Source organism: Diachasmimorpha longicaudata, chromosome 3, assembly GCF_034640455.1.
Source record: "Diachasmimorpha longicaudata isolate KC_UGA_2023 chromosome 3, iyDiaLong2, whole genome shotgun sequence".
In the NCBI taxonomy this organism is placed as follows: Eukaryota; Metazoa; Arthropoda; class Insecta; order Hymenoptera; family Braconidae; genus Diachasmimorpha; species Diachasmimorpha longicaudata.
The window spans coordinates 9,012,824-9,029,499 of record NC_087227.1 but is presented as its reverse complement, the minus strand read 5'-3'; the positions used below and the strand labels follow the sequence as shown (position 1 = coordinate 9,029,499).

The 16,676-nt window shown below is 38.6% G+C and overlaps 6 protein-coding genes across 6 annotated transcripts; 3 read left to right on the top strand and 3 right to left on the bottom strand.

Moving 5' to 3' along the window:
- Positions 1-313: 313 nt before the first annotated feature.
- On the bottom strand, positions 314-4,370 carry LOC135160041 (uncharacterized). Its single transcript, XM_064116187.1, has 6 exons — positions 3,955-4,370; positions 3,655-3,895; positions 3,105-3,575; positions 1,844-2,047; positions 1,325-1,569; positions 314-1,069 (listed from the first exon to the last, which is right to left on the bottom strand). Exons 1-6 carry the CDS (start codon positions 4,086-4,088, stop codon positions 499-501), a joined length of 1,866 nt encoding a protein of 621 aa, XP_063972257.1. The 5' UTR covers positions 4,089-4,370; the 3' UTR covers positions 314-498.
- Positions 4,371-4,439: 69 nt separating this feature from the next.
- Positions 4,440-7,899, top strand: LOC135160042 (1-acyl-sn-glycerol-3-phosphate acyltransferase alpha). Its single transcript, XM_064116188.1, has 4 exons — positions 4,440-5,449; positions 5,676-5,991; positions 6,067-6,232; positions 6,410-7,899. Exons 1-4 carry the CDS (start codon positions 5,265-5,267, stop codon positions 6,571-6,573), a joined length of 831 nt encoding a protein of 276 aa, XP_063972258.1. The 5' UTR covers positions 4,440-5,264; the 3' UTR covers positions 6,574-7,899.
- Positions 6,033-8,261, bottom strand: LOC135160036 (calcyclin-binding protein). The gene is made up of 2 exons (XM_064116183.1): positions 8,122-8,261; positions 6,033-8,042 (listed from the first exon to the last, which is right to left on the bottom strand). Exons 1-2 carry the CDS (start codon positions 8,143-8,145, stop codon positions 7,371-7,373), a joined length of 696 nt encoding a protein of 231 aa, XP_063972253.1. The 5' UTR covers positions 8,146-8,261; the 3' UTR covers positions 6,033-7,370.
- Positions 8,262-8,563: 302 nt separating this feature from the next.
- LOC135160037 (vacuolar protein sorting-associated protein 29) lies at positions 8,564-10,152 on the top strand. Its single transcript, XM_064116184.1, has 4 exons — positions 8,564-8,707; positions 8,845-9,036; positions 9,204-9,442; positions 9,864-10,152. The coding sequence occupies exons 1-4, from the start codon at positions 8,705-8,707 to the stop codon at positions 9,979-9,981; spliced, it is 552 nt and encodes a 183-aa protein (XP_063972254.1). The 5' UTR covers positions 8,564-8,704; the 3' UTR covers positions 9,982-10,152.
- Positions 10,153-11,768: 1,616 nt separating this feature from the next.
- LOC135160040 (sarcoplasmic calcium-binding protein) lies at positions 11,769-15,040 on the top strand. The gene is made up of 5 exons (XM_064116186.1): positions 11,769-11,979; positions 13,072-13,179; positions 13,743-13,910; positions 14,141-14,281; positions 14,524-15,040. Exons 1-5 carry the CDS (start codon positions 11,842-11,844, stop codon positions 14,749-14,751), a joined length of 783 nt encoding a protein of 260 aa, XP_063972256.1. The 5' UTR covers positions 11,769-11,841; the 3' UTR covers positions 14,752-15,040.
- Positions 14,960-16,661, bottom strand: LOC135160034 (ubiquitin recognition factor in ER-associated degradation protein 1). The gene is made up of 5 exons (XM_064116180.1): positions 16,483-16,661; positions 16,284-16,398; positions 16,023-16,177; positions 15,374-15,922; positions 14,960-15,124 (listed from the first exon to the last, which is right to left on the bottom strand). The coding sequence occupies exons 1-5, from the start codon at positions 16,483-16,485 to the stop codon at positions 15,056-15,058; spliced, it is 891 nt and encodes a 296-aa protein (XP_063972250.1). The 5' UTR covers positions 16,486-16,661; the 3' UTR covers positions 14,960-15,055.
- Between the last annotated feature and the right edge of the window lie 15 nt (positions 16,662-16,676).

The following is a 16,676-nucleotide window of genomic DNA, read 5'->3' as shown; positions in this document are numbered from 1 at the left end:
AAAACTCATCAGAAATTATTGGACAACTAGAGATTACCATTTTTGCTAGATATTTCCATTTGACTTCTGGAAATGATGGGAAATTGTAAGGGAACTAGGCTACGTGGGGATTAATTAAGGAACGTCGATAACTGAAAATTGCATTTGTTTAATCTCTAATTTTGATGCACATTTTCGATGGCAGCTTGTTGACCGGTTGTTGGGGAGAAGTTGGCACCTTTCAGGATCATCAGCGAGTTCATCGATGAGTCAATACCGTTCTTTAGTCATATTTTTCAAGAACCTTGGGTTCATCAGACACAAATGCAACAGGAATATTCAAGTAATATTTATTTTGAACTTGAACTAACAAATTATGTTTCTCACATATATAACAACTTGGAAGGAAATCCTGAGGTGCATAAATAATATTACATATCTTCTAATTTGTTATATTATATACACCGACTGCAGATTCAATTGAGATACGACTAAATAATGTTGAAGACTTAGTTGTATTTATTTTCTATTATTGTTACTTGACGATCTGAGCGACTGCTTGATTTCCAGGGCAAGTTTGTAGCCGAGTTCGGGCCTGCGATCGCGCCCCTCGACCATCGCCTTCACTTGCCTCGAGGTGACGATGACGCCGTTGCTGGCGATTACCATGGCTTTAGTTTTCTCGATGTCAACGAGATCCACACCACGACTGCAATCATCGATTAAAATTGTACGATAACCACTGGTGAGTGCATCCACTGCTGTTGCACCAACGCAAACGTCATAGGCTAGACCGCAGATGTAGATGTCTGTGGCTCCCTTGTCCTGAAGTTGGGTCGAGAGAGTAGTCTCGGTGAGCTTCTTATTATCCCAGAATACCGAGTACGAGTCGACTTCTGGGTTTGTCCCTTTGTAGATCTTTATCGCGTGCTCGACAATCTTCAGGTCTTTGTGGAGCTCTGCCCCCCAGGAGTCTTGGACACAGTGGCGGGGCCATAATCTCTGCTTCAACGGCGGGGGACCCTTGAAGGTGACGCTGTCATATACTTTTGCTTCCTCCTTGGGTACAGGACTAGATTCGTCTACTTCCCTAAAAAGACATCTTATTCGATTTTCCTTCTCGTTTTTGGGAGATTACGATTCCTGTGGCTCCGTCTCCCATTCATTAACCAAATTGAGGTAAATATTCAAGAGACTCAGGGCCAGTTTCTGACTCACTTGAATGTCCGTTGGAAATGAGTCATGTTCTTAATAGCTGACGTTTAGAAAGTGGATCCACACGAATCGTAATCATGTCTTCGTTCCTCTTCATTCTTCCTCATTACATAATTAACATTATCATTACCGCATGTGCAAATTGTCGATGAAGGACACATGATCAACCGGATGCCAATCAAGTGAATAAAATACCGCATCGAATGTCACTGTATTCAGCAAATGATTGATTGGTTCAATCACCTCAGAGCCGTCGTGTTTTGCCGCACATTGCTTTATATTCAAAGAACCGGATATAAAATCATTTTGTACATCAACAATGAGAAAGGCACACCTCGGTCGCGTGCAGACCTTTATCCAACGATTCCAGCACACCTGGAAATTACATGCCTGTTGTTATTCTTAGTTACGACGTTTCAACAATGACGTAATAAACGGGATGTGCAGGCGAATAAATGCGACCATCCTTCTTTGATTAATTTGCACGCCATCTAAAAATCCAGTCATCCTTCCTCCGGCGATTAAATTTCTTATTAATGAATGGATAATTGGAAGCAAAACAAAAAGAAGAGTAGGCAAATCAGCCCTCTGTCTTTGTAAACAAAATTACCATAAAAAAATAAATAAACAGAGGACAGTGAGTTCTTACCTCGAACTCTTGAAGATCAAGCAATCCGTCCTTTTTAGAATCGAATATATCGAAAATTTCACGCAGCTGCTTCTCCTCAACTCCATAAATTTTTCCTCTATCATTTCTGAATAATGCACGGCAAATAAGTTCAAATTCACTGATTGATAAAAAACCATCGCCGTCCCTATCAAACGCGGCAAAACAAGCGTCCATTTCGCTGCCCTCGGTTCTTTTCAAGTCAACGTGAAAATAATCGAGCGTTTCTATGCCATTTGTTAAATCGATAGACGCGGATGAAAGTTTGCTGTTTTGAAAAGTCGGTGAAATCGACATACTAGCTTTGGTTATTTCCACGCTACTCCTGAAAGAGTCCTGCCGGTTACGGGGGTCAAACTCACCGCTCTGCGCTCTCTTTGCAACGCGGAACTAGCACTGGCCTGCCCTTGCCTATGCTGGCTTTCAAGCCACGAACGATTCACGACACACGTGCTTGCGTCACTCACTACTGATGCAGTAGCTAATGTATGTGTAGGGATCGACGATGTGTGGTTTACCGGATATCGGAAAGAGCGAACTGCACCTGGGGTTAAAGTAGATCTACCCTTACGGTAAACTGAAGTTTCATTGAAAAATCCTTAAAAAATCGAGAAAAATTAATAATTTTAATAGTGATTTTTTCAATTATTTTATCAGCCTTAATCATAAAATAGATTTTCGAATTTTTATTTTCAAAATTTTTAAAATCTTTTCCCACTGTTTTGTGTTGGACATATTTCCGATAATTGTTATCAATGTTTGGTGACGACTACTTCCGGCAGTTGCTACTGACGGTAATCTCGGGTACTTACGGAAAGGGTTCTCAGATTGGATAGAACATGAACTTATTAGGGGGAGGTGCACCCAAAAAAACTTTTTCATTTTCCGATGAAAAAAAAAATCGATTCTATTAACCGTGTGCTTTTGAACCCAGGATTTTTGCTTTTATAGGGCATAACTATCTCCTGCCACTTGAGAATGGAGGATCGAATTATTAGGAATCCAAAAATCGACTCAACAAACACCTTTAAAATTTTTTTTGAATTTTTTACTCATTAACAATTAAATTTCTTCAAGCATTTCGTCTTTATTTTTCAATAAATGGATATTTACCCCAAATCATCTTCACCTCTTCTCCTTCAATCACTCTCTCGGAATCCTCAACTGCTGATTCCTATTCGTATTTTTGAATAAAAAAAGATTATTGACTTAATCTATGGTGCGTCATGATAGCGACATCGACAATCGCTTCCGGCTGGAGTAATTGACTGCAAGTGTACTTCCAGGATTCTTCATAGGCATATGTCACCGAAGTATCCGTGAGCAAGATGTTGCAGTGAGAGAGTATTAATACACAATTCCGTAATCTTGCGCAGACTTCCCTGTCCTCTTGGCTGACACGTGTTAAATCCTGAGTAAATCCACCCTCGGAGCGATCAGTGCTCTGGGAGCTTGCTCCGATCCACACGTAGCCGTTGTTCCCCAGAATGAGAGTGGCACCATTGGGCAAGTGATGGAAATGGGTTTTCTTTCGTTTAATCAAGGCAGGCGGCACCTTGATCATCATTCCTTGGGATAATTTTCCATATTTCAGGACACGTGTGTGGAGGGATAGGGAGCCGTCAGCATAAGTGCTTTGAACTTCGGCGCAGATTAAATCCCCTTCTTGGAGATATCTCCGCATGGTTTGTTCATCCTCTGCTGAACGTCGCCTCTGGAATTGAGAGAAAAAAATTACTTGTGTTTCTGGTGAACTATGGCCGTAGGAAAAGTGGAAGTCGGTCTGAACTTACTAATTCACCCCCCGGGAGATTGACACTGGACAACAAGAGGACAGAATCCATTTTAGAATTCGTATCGACTTTCCATCGACTTTGTTGCACCTCACTTATCCTACCAACCACAACATCCCCTATTTCTCCTTGATAGCGAGTTTTGAGGGGCCTAATTGAGATGAGTTTATTAACTTTCTCCAGAACACCAGCAACAGATGCCCTCAGACACCCATCATCATCGACGTAAGTTCCATGACCTCTGCAGAATTAATTGAAGCATATTAAACTGAATTTAATTTAATTTTTGGGCCCACGTACCTGAGATAGTCCGTTTGATCGGAGACCTCTTCTCCTGGAGTATAGAACTTCAACGGAACACGAACTGGTGCGAATAAATTCGCGTCAATGCGCTCCACTGCCAAACGCACTACAATCTCAGGATATTTATCCATTGTTATTTTAATTCTTTGTAATTAAATTAACCCGGTTGACATTTCAATTGTTGACGAGATGATTGTTTATAGTTTCCCTGGAGGTTAGGGAGTCAATTATTTTCGAGTTTATGTATGCAAGAGCAACTGTCGAAGGGTAATTGCGGATGTGCTCCAACCTCCAACGGATTACCCGGTCCCTTCTGATTGATGCTAATGCTTCCGTTTTGCCCTAGTTTTCGACCGAATCATATATAACAAACCCTGGACGATTTAAGCCGCGTGTTATTGTATAAATAATTGTTTGGAAATATAAAAAATAGTCAACTCCGTGACGTCATAACTAGGAGTTTATATTCTATAGATTCGAAGTGTTGGCTTGGGACTAGTTTCTGCTTCCAGCGATGGCGCAGAGGTGTCAGGTTGTGGCAGGAGTCGGAGTTACCGATGGTCGAGTGACCATAACCTTCATGCATACAGGTGTCTATAAGTAGTGACCTCTGTTGTGCCCCATTGTCCACTGCTCAATAATTACGAAAATAAATTATTAAACAACAATGATGCTTTATCGATGTATGGAGTGAAAATCATGTTGGATTGGATTGTTAATCATTTATTTAAAAATAAATGAGAAGCAGAGAAATTGAAGAATGAATGAAAAATTTCGGTGATGGACAGGCAATCAAACAATTTGGATTCTGTTGTCTTTAAAAACTTTATTTAATAAACTAAATATAATAATCACAAGTCTACGAGTTAGAGAATAGACTGATTCAGCCGGTGTATTTATTTGTTCATAAATATTATTGTTTAGAAGTGGTAAAGTTTACATGTTGAGCCCCTAACATATGCGCCACTGGTTTCCACTGTTCTCCCTCGCCCCCGCACCTTGTCAATGAGGGTGGTGATAAATAGGGTAGGGACTGGGGAGGCTGCGTGTGCTGTTTCACCAGACTGGGTTACAGCAACCCGTTAGTTAAAAAAACAAAAAGCGAATAGGAAGAACATGGCGATTCATAATGTACTCAATTTGGGGAAGATAATAATATAAAGATTAATAGTGGAACCAAGTTCGACTCAACTTCTGGTGGAGTTTCATTTTGAATCCACACTTCGGTGGTGTTTCACTTTGGATTCACATTTTTAGACAAAACGACCCGTGCTAGGTCACTTTTTTAAAGAAAATATTGAAAAATTATGGCACCGTCCGGGATGGAAGTGATCCTTGTTGGGTTTATACTCGTTCTTCCATTTTTGTACGAAACGAGTAAAACCTTTAGGTATTATTTCAAATTTCTCATGTACTATGGAATCGTCATGGTGAATTCTATTATTCTCATACCCCTCATGACATTTCGGCCTGGGAATGTCAAAAACTTACTGTGAGTATCTCAATGTACTATAATTAACAATAGGGCAATCTCGTTGCTATAAAAATCCAGTTTGGCTTGTTTTGATAAAGTTTTTTTTCACCATTTATTACTTGAATTAAAGATTAATCAGTGATCATTTAAGGGTTGACGAGTAGTGCAAATAGGGGCGTAGCCCTATTAATGGAATACCACTCAATAACATGTCCTGACTTCCTAAACTTTCTGTATCTTATAGATTAGCATCTTCTTTGTGCCATCACATCAGCACTCTGCTGGGTCTACGATGGGAGTTGAGAGGTCGAGAACATCTGGAGAAAGAGCGTGCTTGTATCATAGTCTCCAATCATCAGAGTTCTATTGACATTTTAGGAATGTTCGATATTTGGCCAGTTATGGAGAAATGCACAGTTGTTGCTAAAAAGGAAATTTTTTACTTTTGGCCCTTTGGACTGGCTGCCTGGCTATGTGGACTCATTTTTATCGACAGAATGAACTCTGAGCAGGCACGAAATACTCTCAATAGAGCTACGAATAATATTAAAGAAAAGAAGGTGAAATCATGGTCAATAAAAATTCATAGAAACACATAATGTAATTACTTGTCTACAAATTTATTTTTTTTACAGATTAAATTGTGGATTTTTCCTGAGGGCACGAGATACAACGATGGGGAAATTCATCCTTTCAAGAAAGGGGCTTTTCACATGGCTATTAACTCTCAATTGCCTATTCTACCCGTAGTATTCTCATCGTATTACTTCTTGAACACAAACGAAAAGAGATTCGATCCAGGTAGAATAAGTTCTCTGTAATGGATTAGTAATTATAATATAGAGGACTCAGGATATTTGAGTATCTTTTACAATTTGCTACCGTAGAGTCCATATTTTTCAGCTATCAAATTTATTAATTCATCAAAATATTTATTTATCCACTTAATATTGTCTTCAAGAGCTTTCATGTTTGCAGGGCGAGTTATCATCACAACTTTACCCCCAATTTCTACAGAGGGTCTGGGACCCAATGACATTGAATCTCTCATGACGAGAACGCAGTCAACAATGACAGAAGTATTTCACGTGTCTAATGGCGAAGTCCAGCAAACGGTCGCGTGCAAACTCCATTCCCAGTAGTATAAAACGCACAGAAAATCTGCCAGATTTTCTTCGAAAACCAAAGACTTGACTTGACTATACATTTTACAAAACAGCTTTTGATAATTCATTATTGATGACTCGATGGGTGATATATGCAGTGATACGTACAACCAACGACAATTACAATTGGGATAAATACTCCTTTTTTAAATTATTTACTTATAATTTCAAGCGTACTCATTAGTATTAGTATTCAAGCGAGATTAGTTTACGTCGTAGACGATTATTGCCATTACTAATCTCAAATTTCATCGCCATATTCTATGTATTCAGTATTACGTTCCTCCCCGATACTGAGGATTTTTATTTTACTATGTCAAGTGATGACCCGTACTTCGGTTTACCCGCAGTACTAGTGTGTACTAAAAACATTTCCATTGTCTTGAATGTTGCTTATTTATTGTACTCATTTACACTCATTTTTTCGATTTTTATAGAAGTGGATTGTTTCATATTTTAATTAATTAAAATATCATTTGTAGAAGTGAAATTGCTCTGTAATGCATATTGTTCGATTGAACGAGAAAAAAGTTGAATGAAGAATGAACACTTTGAATAAATAAATTGCCACATTCTGAAGAAAAAAGACCTAGTTTTTTTCAATCTATTATCCTTGAATTCATGAAATTCATGGAGTAGATCGAGAGGTCCTGATCGAGTGAAAGTAAAAGTGTCATTGAAATTCATCCAACCTTTGACCACATATTTATTCCACTTTATGGCAATGACAGAACTCAAACCAAAACAAGAGTAATAGAATGTCAAAGGAGTTTCTACATGTTCGGAAAATCTGGTCCCGATAAGCCCTTTTTCTGTTGGCTCTCAGTCCAAGCTTTTGCAATGGTCCTCTTCATGTCATCATCACCCTCGGTATACATCTTCTTCATGAGATTCATGAGACCCGCTTCTGCATTGTCACCGTCGCCCATGTTAGGGACTGGTAAGGCCTTTGCCTCTTTCAGCCTCTTCTCGATGCCACTGACGTGTGACCAACGTTTTGCTGTTCTCTTAGCCAAAAATACAACAATCATATCAGTTTTGGTTTTTGTGTAACTCTTGTCCGGATTAATAGCCTCACACAGATTGGAAATTGGTAGATGGTAATTTTTTTTATCGAGGCCATTGACACGAAGATGCATGGAGGTTTCTTCGAAGTCACAGGTTATGTTCTCAGCCGGCAGTGTGTGAACATTCTTCAATGTAATGTACAACTTCATAAAGTTGTCTGAGTCGTCCCATGCATAATTTGTTAATTTAATAGTATAGCATTTGGAATCAGAATTTGTGGGTAAAGGCTTTGATCCTTCGTTGGCTTGTCTCTCTATATCCTTCAGCTTTACCAGTTCTGTTTGCAGTTTTCGTAACTCCAGGCCCAGCAGGTCTTTTGTTTTTTGACGCTTGGCCTGGGGAAGGAGAGTTTCGATATCGTCGATATCGAGCTTCACCTGGTAAAATAAATGATTATTATCTAAGTAGCTATTATTCAGCCAGTTTCTGGCAATAACGATACTTCTGTTGACTAACCTCATCGAAAGTTCTAAGTGCCATTTTTTAAGTAAGGTGAACAATAGCAGTTAAATGATGAATCGTCACAGTGAGCAAGATTGGAGTTCTTGAGTATCGAGAACTTTCTACCTTTCTAGCGTGCTCGTTGTTCAGTTTATCTGAAAGTGTTCCATAACCTATAATTCAGTTGGCACTCACAGTTCCAAAACTCACAAGTGAATTTTTCGAAATTTTCACAGAAAAAAAACTTGATTTAATTTTGGGTTAACCTACCGTAATAAAGCAGCAAAAATATTTAGTATAATAATTGTTATATTTGGAATAATTAGTTTGGAATGTCTACGCCATCCGCACCCGGTTTTTACACGTCTAGTGAATACTGGTTTTTTCTGGAGCCCTGAATCCCTAGGCTCGCCTCCACATTTTCCGAGACTGTGCACAGTGTGTGCTAGCTATTGTGAGTGCATCTGAGTGTCAAAACTGTCACAATCTCTAATTGACAGTAAAAAAAATCACACGCAAGTGTAGAGCCTCTGAATAATTTTCCAATTCTTACTCTTTCTAGTTGATTGTCTACGTTTTCTAGGAAAAAATAATTACCATGGTATGCTGACTTGTTTGTCAAAATGATTATCCACTTTCTAACCTTTGAGTGTGTTTTGCGAAATAGAGGTTCATTTATTAATCGCAATTGTTGAGTAAATAACAATTTTGTCTATTTGTAATTTGGTTTTTTTTCAGCTCGTGCTGGTTTTGGGAGATTTACACATTCCTGACAGATGCAGTAGTTTACCGAGTAAATTTAAGAAACTCTTGGTGCCTGGAAGAATCCAACATATATTATGCACAGGAAATCTCTGCACAAAACAGTCATATGACTACTTGAAAACGCTGGCCAGTGATGTTCACGTTGTCAGGGGCGATTTCGATGAGGTAATATTTACGAAAAATGAAAAAAGTTCTTCAGTAAAATTATTAAACGGTTGAACTAGTCGGGGAGGAAAGGGCAGAATGAGGCATGGTCATGTAGAAACTGATTTTAATATTAATGAAGAGGGTGGTGTTGAGAGTAGTTATGATAAGAATGATATTTGTAATAGTGGAATCTCAAATATCCGCACCAAAAAGTTGTAACAGTGGGGCAATTCAGGATTGGGCTCACTCACGGACACCAAGTGGTTCCCTGGGGTGATCCCGAGGCATTGGCCTTGATTCAAAGACAGTTGGACGTAGATATTCTGATATCAGGGCATACACACAGATTTGAGGCGTATGAGCATGAGAATAAATTCTATATCAATCCGGGATCAGCTACTGGAGCCTTTACTCCACTCCTTACGTAAGTATCTTTTCGAATATTTTTAATTACCGACTTGTTTTTATTCCTTCTCACTGATAACGCGACATTATACAATTTGATAAAGTTGCGATTATGTCGGTATGTTTGAAAATAATATGAGAAGTACGTGTCAACACTCTCGTCAAATAGCCATTATTTTATTTATGGACAGAATGACATTATAATGAAAACATAAATTTTCCATCTCAATTGGGTTTATAAAATGAGGGTATAATGTTCTATTTAAAGCTTTATCAGGCCATTTTTAAACATACATTTGCTCAACTGAGACGAACATATACCACCCAAAAACTTATAGATATAAACTATCAGAAGGTCACAGAGGGAATATCTCCCGATATCCTCCTCCCATCAGTGCCGGGAGATTAGCCTCTGCTTTATCTTCATCATTTCATTACAGGTCTGTCATTCCTTCATTCGTTCTCATGGACATTCAAAGCTCAACCGTAGTGACATATGTCTATCAACTCGTCGACGATGAAGTCAAAGTCGAACGGATTGAGTACAAAAAGAGTTAAATAATTTTATGAAAATAATGAAAGTCTATTTCACGGTGAATATGCCCTCAAATAATGATTCCTGAGGTCATTGAGTATTGATTGAGTATAAGACTATGCAATTGTGGTGAACCTTGTACGACATACTGATTTAATAACGCATCTTGTAAATAAACGATTATACTCATTGAATATTGTATATGGAAACTTCATGATCCTTATTATCAATCTTTTGACGACATTTCAGAATGACTGACGAAGTTGGATCCGCTTCAATTTTTTGTTCTAATCTCGTTAAGTCAAAGTTGAAAGATCATTACGATAACTATTTTGGTTGATTTGATTTTTACGATGTTTGTTGAAAATTAAAATTTTTTAATGCATTTCTTTGGAAGTGACCCATGGGACCTGGTATTTACGCGATTCCTAGACCAGTCTATTGAAAATTGGAGATCATTTATAAGAAATCAATAAAAAGAATCAATTGCGCGGAAATTATAATATTTCGGATTGTTTACAATTATTTTAGCCCTTTAATTTTCTAAAAATTGTCCACGTGGATGTTTACACATACACACCAAGTGCTTAGACATCATAATGTTAGGTATTGGAAAGTTGAGACCAGAGAACGAGAAGAATCATTTGAAGATCAGGCGCGGGCTGACCTTGGGCAAGGGAGACTTCGAGTACCATCTGGTTCTCTTCATAATATTCTGTCACCTCATCTGTTGCATGGACAACTATATCTAGAATGCATCTTCTTATCGCTCATGCCAGGAAAAAAACAATAAATAAAAAAATACATTTAAACTTATTTTTCCACATATCCAACGACTTCTGAGAATTTATAAGAATTGTACGGTTTTTTGAAATGATTGTGATAGTCGCGGCCTTGGCTGAATTCTGGCAATGATTACAAACATTAAAAAATCGATCAAAATTGATAAAAGAATGAATAATTATCGGCAGAGTTCCTCGAAGGTCATATGCAACATTATCATCGTCTAGAGTAACATGATTGTTACAATTGAGACGTTATCAGCGGCCTGGGAGTGACTCGATTGAAAGAATAACATTTAAAAAAAATAAATGGTCCTCTCAAATAAACAGTGTACATAATTGTTCACCAGTATTTTCCATAAACATCAAAAATGTTCTAAACAGTATTTTTTTCTTCAGAAAATTCTCCATAACTTGCAATAAAAATTAAGGAATCTAAGAATAGAATGATTTCAATGCTCTTCGTCGGAAACAAACGAGCCAACAGCTTGTTGCTTTGATTTGTAACAATTTCATCGCCTTGTCCATGCATCAATGATGTTGATGCACCTTGACTCTTGCACGTAACTCAAAATCAATGTTGTCAATAGACTGACCCCCATACAATAAACGAGACGCATGGGTCATCCATGCAGCGAGTCACGTACACGAGAAAGCAATACACGTCAACAATCTGCATTATACTCCTCTACCCTGTGCGCCCCATTTTTCATTTCACAACTTATGTGTACGTCAATCATAATTTTGATAAATAAAATTCGTCGGTCTGGGTTCCTGTCTCAATACGAAAAAAATTATGATTAGTATCTGCACGTGTGTGGAAAAAAAATTAAGCTCATATCGTACAACGATAGTGGCGGGAAGCCAGGGGACAAGGAGAGCGACAGACTCGTACGGTTGGAGGGGGCCAAAACATAACAGAAAAATAAAAATACAGAACCAAAACAAGAGGGTACTGTACATGCGCAGAAGGCAACTGCCACGGGAGTGGGGAGGACGCCGCACGCTATACAAAAAGGGCCAAGCCGATGTTTATGTTTAGTACCGAGCGAAAATTCAACGAGAATTCACACTGACTTTGCGAAAAATAATTATAAACAAATGGCAACGACATTGCTGAGGATGGGATTGCGAGCGGCGGTGTCGAAGGGAGTGAATTTTGAACGAAGGATCATTCCCGCCGTCAATACCGGTGCATTATTGGGAGGAGAGAGGCTGGCCAAGTGGCAACGATATGAGGTAAATGAACTTTACGGTCACAATGTTCGTGAAAAATGAATTTTTCTGAGTAAAAAACGAGTTGTCACTGTTCTGCTTTATGTGTTTTGCGCCGTGGCGTTACCCATGAGCTCCTGGGACTCACCCCTTGTCTTCCCCTCCAGTGAAAGGCGTGCAAAAAAAAACGTCGACAGTTGCTCCTCGTTTTTTTCTCCTTCGCACGTAGCAACAGTGTTTTTTTATTCCATATTCCCAATTAAATAAATTACTGTCGATATAATTCATGTGTTTGATCAGGATTGAGCCCAAGGTAGCAGACATGAGAGTCAAAAACAAAACAAAAAAAAATTGTTGCCCACGCACACTGGGCCTTGTTTTTGAAAGCCTATGGCGTCGCGTGAGTAGGTCCTGTCTCATAAATTCTAACGGCCTTAGAAAACATGACCTTAAAACCTTACAACGTAATTTTTGAGCGGAAACTGGACGTCACCTGTCTCCGACCCAGTGATATTCACAAATTTTGTTTTCAATTTATTTCGAAATTCCTGAATTGATGAGCAACCACTGCTGAGATAAACTCAAATGAACATTTGGCAATTGATTGAGGGAACTTGTTTTTCCGATAAGAAAACGTACTACGTTGTATGGGGGAGGTGAACGAACTGCCGTGAACTCGATGAAAATCTTACGCATTCTCTTTCTGGTTGAGCTTCAAAACAAGTCCATGTTTTTAGCGATTAAGATTAAACTTTGAATGATAACAGTGAGCACATCTATTCGCTTCCTTGTGAAACAATTGCCCCTCGTACTTGGATCAGTCCCAAAATTTCTTAGGAAAAGTTTTTTCCCCCGTAGATAAACATAGCGCCTATTCAATTTTCTAGTCACGATTTTCTTTAGAAAGACCTTGCACGACTGAACGCTTTTTTTTGCTATGAGTGCGATGAATAAATTTCCTCTGGGTTCCGCGAATTCATTTTTCTCACTGCACTCGACGACTTACACGGTCTCCCTTTGAGAGTAATTTCGTGAGGGACGCCATGGTATTAATAGAAATAATGGCTACTAATGGAATAGTTTTCCTCCCATTTTTGAAATTGTCCACTTGTGCAGATTGCCAGAGCAATGTCAGGCAAGAGGAATGTTCACCACAGGCCACAGACATCAGCATCTGTCGAAGCGGAGAGTGATGATGACAGCGATTCCGAGACCGAGTCCAGGGTGAGTCCTAATATACCTGTAAACTATATATGCATATTAAAAATACTCGTGTACGTACGGATTATTCAAATGCGATTATCCATTATTCCGAATCCGCTACATCCGCTCTTTCCTTTTTATTCGGCTGATACTCCCAGTTGAGAATACGTAATAAATAAAATCGAAGGAAAAAATACTCTCCCACTGTTGTTTCTTCTTTTTCGATTCATTCAAGGACTTTGAACCGGTTTTTGGAAAGAAATACAGACGGAGGAATGAAAAATCAGATAATCGAATTCCGTGACCTGAATTTAAAGGGAAATGCTAATGGCAATACGACAAAATCAACGAAACAAATTAACTTCTTAAAATTTCCCGAATGAGTATCAAATCACTTTCGGTTTTTAAAAAAATCGGTTTCCATTTTGCTGAATATCCGGCGAACAATATTATTGGGGATTAAGAAGTTATCGTGCATGTAATGATAGTACATGTTATCAGGCTTCAACCCAATTTGCTCTGATTATGCTAATTGTATGCGTTCATGCGGGTGGAAATTATGTGCTGTTTTTATTTTTTATCAGGGCTCTTCTCCATTCTGGCGAAGGAAGATGCGAACTCTTCACAGCCATTTGGATGTAAATAAGGACGGTGTTATCAGTTATGAAGACTTCATGCTGTTGGCTGAGAGATTCGCCGATTTGGGTCATTTGACGCCAGATGCCAAGAAAGAATTCCAGAAAGTTTTGAGCGTAAGCTGAATTACGTTCATTAAAGCAATTTAACAAAAATCAATATTCCACCAAAAAGATAATTTCATGGGAATTGTGACGGCGAAATTGATTTATTCGTCGGAACCAATTTCGCAGTGGTTGTCCCTGACTTGTTTGACCGGTGTAATCACGGCTTTTGGGCTTTAAAATACTTGGATATCCTTTACATGGGGCGATATCATAATAATCATTCAACGGCTTCATTACAGGACATGTGGGAAGAGCAGTGGGGGGAAATAAGTCCCTACAATCTCGTTGGTATTGAGCAGTACTTGGAGGAGATGAATCGCGTTGTGAATGACTGCTCACTGAAGAGGAAGTGTCATAATTTCCTTCCCTTTTTATTCAAGGTAACTTCTATAGTTTAAATCGGGGATAATCCATTCATTTCCTCTCTTCTAAATAGTTTTTATCAAATTCAAAATGGTTTCTCGAAGTAGTGTATGGGGGTATGATTTTTTTTTTCTAAATATCGTGAGATTTCACGAGTTTCAATCTCGTTTCTATCACTATCCTCTTAAGAAAACAAAAAATGAATGAAAAGATTATTTCATTGGAGTTATAAAGGCATCCATTGTTTTTGCATTTCCAGGCTGTTGATTACGACCATAATGGCGTAATAACAGTTGAAGAGTTTAAACTCTTCTTCCGATGCCTTGACTTGGGAAATGACCACGCTGTAGTTGCGTTTACATTCATTGATACAAATGAGGATGGAAATATCTCCCTGGAAGAATTTGTATCACTAGGGCGAGACTTCTTCATCACTGAAGATCAGAGCAAGCCAAGCAAACATTTCTGGGGACCACTCGTCGACTAAACCGTCCAAGTGGTTGACGAAAACAAAAATATTGTGATAATTTAATTACAGACATCGTCATTTTTTCATCTCTACTCATTGATGTTTTCCCATTAAAATGTAAGGATATCATTTACGGTGATTCGGCGTAGAAAATCACTAGAATATTTTATCGATCATTAAATGCACTCATTAAATAGGATAAGGTAGTTATAATGTCATAGTAATAGAATTTTTTTTAATACTTTTTAATGTAAAAATGATGAACTTTTCATTTACAATAAAGATTTCTAGTTTTATAGAATTAAAATGATGGATTTACTGTTTACTTTCTTGACTTACGGAGAGAGAAACCTTCGCCTGTGAACGCCTTGAACTCCTCGGATAGTTTTTCCTGCGAAGACAATTTTTTTACTGTTTAAATGACTCAATAATGTAGGGGATAGGGAGGGCTAAATAGAGCATAAACCCTTAGGGGCTAATTATAATAGTTTTTTTCGTAGAAAGTAATTATGCTTGCGTTCAAAAATGGCTTTTCAATTTTCGTATTTGATCAACTGTCTCAAGAAAGAAAATTCTAATTTTATCGATAATTTAGAAACGCTCCATCTTGCCCCACCCTTCCATAGCACACTTCACTCACCTCCTTAACATTAAGTGGTTTAACATTCCGCAGGAACTTGATTGTCCCAATTTTGTAATCATAATCCGGAATACCCCGCACATAAATCGGCTTCTGGACATCGGTTTCATAAGGTCCAGAGTCTTTCCTCTTCTTGCCATCTAAACGATTACCCTGGCCTTTGAATGCAACGAAGCCAGTTGCCTCGGGCATCATGTCCACAGGGTCAATGCTCTCCTCTTCCTTGGGAAGCTCACGTACTGGCTCTTTATACCCAACGGGTGGGGCGAAGTCAACGTTCATGTCGCACTCGATTATACTTACTGCGGGACCTGGTTGCGTCTCCAGGACGCACATCTCGTAGATTCGTTGATTGTACTGGATGGCAATTATATCGCCAGTGGTGAGGCAGGCAAAGCTGCGGAGACCATTCTCGAGGACTGCTTTCGGATTCGTTATGTCGAGGAAGTCTTCTGATTGTGGTTGAAAACGAGAGAACGTGGCGACTGGTAAAGAGACACTTTCGATGTTAATTATTTCACTTTCTTCGAGAAGTAGGTTGTGCATCATCTGGAAGGATTTGGAAGGTCCATAAGATTGTTTTTTCTTTTCTCGAATCGCAATAATGTCATAGATTCAATAGGAAGCAAAATAATCTGGTTGACTTTACCCAGTATGGAAGGTAAACCTTGCCCTCATCTGCAACAAATTCTAGGACTCCACAATGAGTCACTCGATTTGTCTTCTTGTTTGTTAATTTGAACAGCATGGGGTAAACAATATTCAGTCTCGTCAATTGCTCCAGTGCTGATGGGGGCATTATAACTGCAAGCAAAGTAATAAATAATGATAATTATTAGAATATGTGATTGATGCTGTCGAGATGTTTTGGACAGCGAAGTTTAGAATTAGATTACAATAATATTTGTACTTTTGCCTCCTCTCTCAACATCCTGTCGTTCATTTCCCGGTAACATCGACACCGAAAAACATTTGTACTGTGTGTTGAAGGGCCTCGGGATGTCCGGGAACATGTTAAACGAAAACTATAACAGAAAACAGCAAATGGACATGTATAACCTCCTCATGATTTTGTGAGAGATATTGCACTTTTTATTTTCATATTTTACCATTTTTATCGATGTTTGAAGAGAACGAGCGTATTGTTGTATTATTTATTAAAATGGATCCAACGAGTATGCACTATGAACAATATTTTCGGAAATGTGATGCAGCAATGATAAACGATTTTGACAAATGGTTGGTGCTGACCAGCTGATTTTTGTTTTGCAACGCCTCCCTGTGAGGTTAGGACGCTGCAAAT

Excerpts from the sequence above, each read along its gene's own strand:
- LOC135160041 (XM_064116187.1), bottom strand. The coding sequence starts at position 4,088 with ATGGATAAATATCCTGAGATTGTAGTGCGTTTGGCAGTGGAGCGCATT. Across the intron at positions 3,896-3,954 it reads GATCAAACGGACTATCTCAG|AGGTCATGGAACTTACGTCG; the intron begins GTACGTGGGCCC and ends TTAATTCTGCAG. Across the intron at positions 2,048-3,104 it reads TACTCCAGCCGGAAGCGATT|GGCAGCGAAATGGACGCTTG; the intron begins GTCGATGTCGCT and ends AAAAGAACCGAG.
- LOC135160037 (XM_064116184.1), top strand. Across the intron at positions 9,037-9,203 it reads TCAGGGGCGATTTCGATGAG|TGGAATCTCAAATATCCGCA; the intron begins GTAATATTTACG and ends TATTTGTAATAG. Across the intron at positions 9,443-9,863 it reads GCCTTTACTCCACTCCTTAC|GTCTGTCATTCCTTCATTCG; the intron begins GTAAGTATCTTT and ends ATTTCATTACAG.
- LOC135160040 (XM_064116186.1), top strand. The coding sequence starts at position 11,842 with ATGGCAACGACATTGCTGAGGATGGGATTGCGAGCGGCGGTGTCGAAG. Across the intron at positions 11,980-13,071 it reads CCAAGTGGCAACGATATGAG|ATTGCCAGAGCAATGTCAGG; the intron begins GTAAATGAACTT and ends CCACTTGTGCAG. Across the intron at positions 13,180-13,742 it reads ATTCCGAGACCGAGTCCAGG|GGCTCTTCTCCATTCTGGCG; the intron begins GTGAGTCCTAAT and ends ATTTTTTATCAG.
- LOC135160034 (XM_064116180.1), bottom strand. Across the intron at positions 16,178-16,283 it reads TGTTGAGAGAGGAGGCAAAA|TTATAATGCCCCCATCAGCA; the intron begins GTACAAATATTA and ends CTTTGCTTGCAG. Across the intron at positions 15,125-15,373 it reads AACCACTTAATGTTAAGGAG|GAAAAACTATCCGAGGAGTT; the intron begins GTGAGTGAAGTG and ends TTGTCTTCGCAG.
- LOC135160036 (XM_064116183.1), bottom strand. The coding sequence starts at position 8,145 with ATGGCACTTAGAACTTTCGATGAG. Across the intron at positions 8,043-8,121 it reads CACTTAGAACTTTCGATGAG|GTGAAGCTCGATATCGACGA; the intron begins GTTAGTCAACAG and ends TTATTTTACCAG.
- LOC135160042 (XM_064116188.1), top strand. The coding sequence starts at position 5,265 with ATGGCACCGTCCGGGATGGAAGTGATCCTTGTTGGGTTTATACTCGTT. Across the intron at positions 5,450-5,675 it reads GGGAATGTCAAAAACTTACT|ATTAGCATCTTCTTTGTGCC; the intron begins GTGAGTATCTCA and ends TGTATCTTATAG. Across the intron at positions 5,992-6,066 it reads ATAATATTAAAGAAAAGAAG|ATTAAATTGTGGATTTTTCC; the intron begins GTGAAATCATGG and ends TTTTTTTTACAG.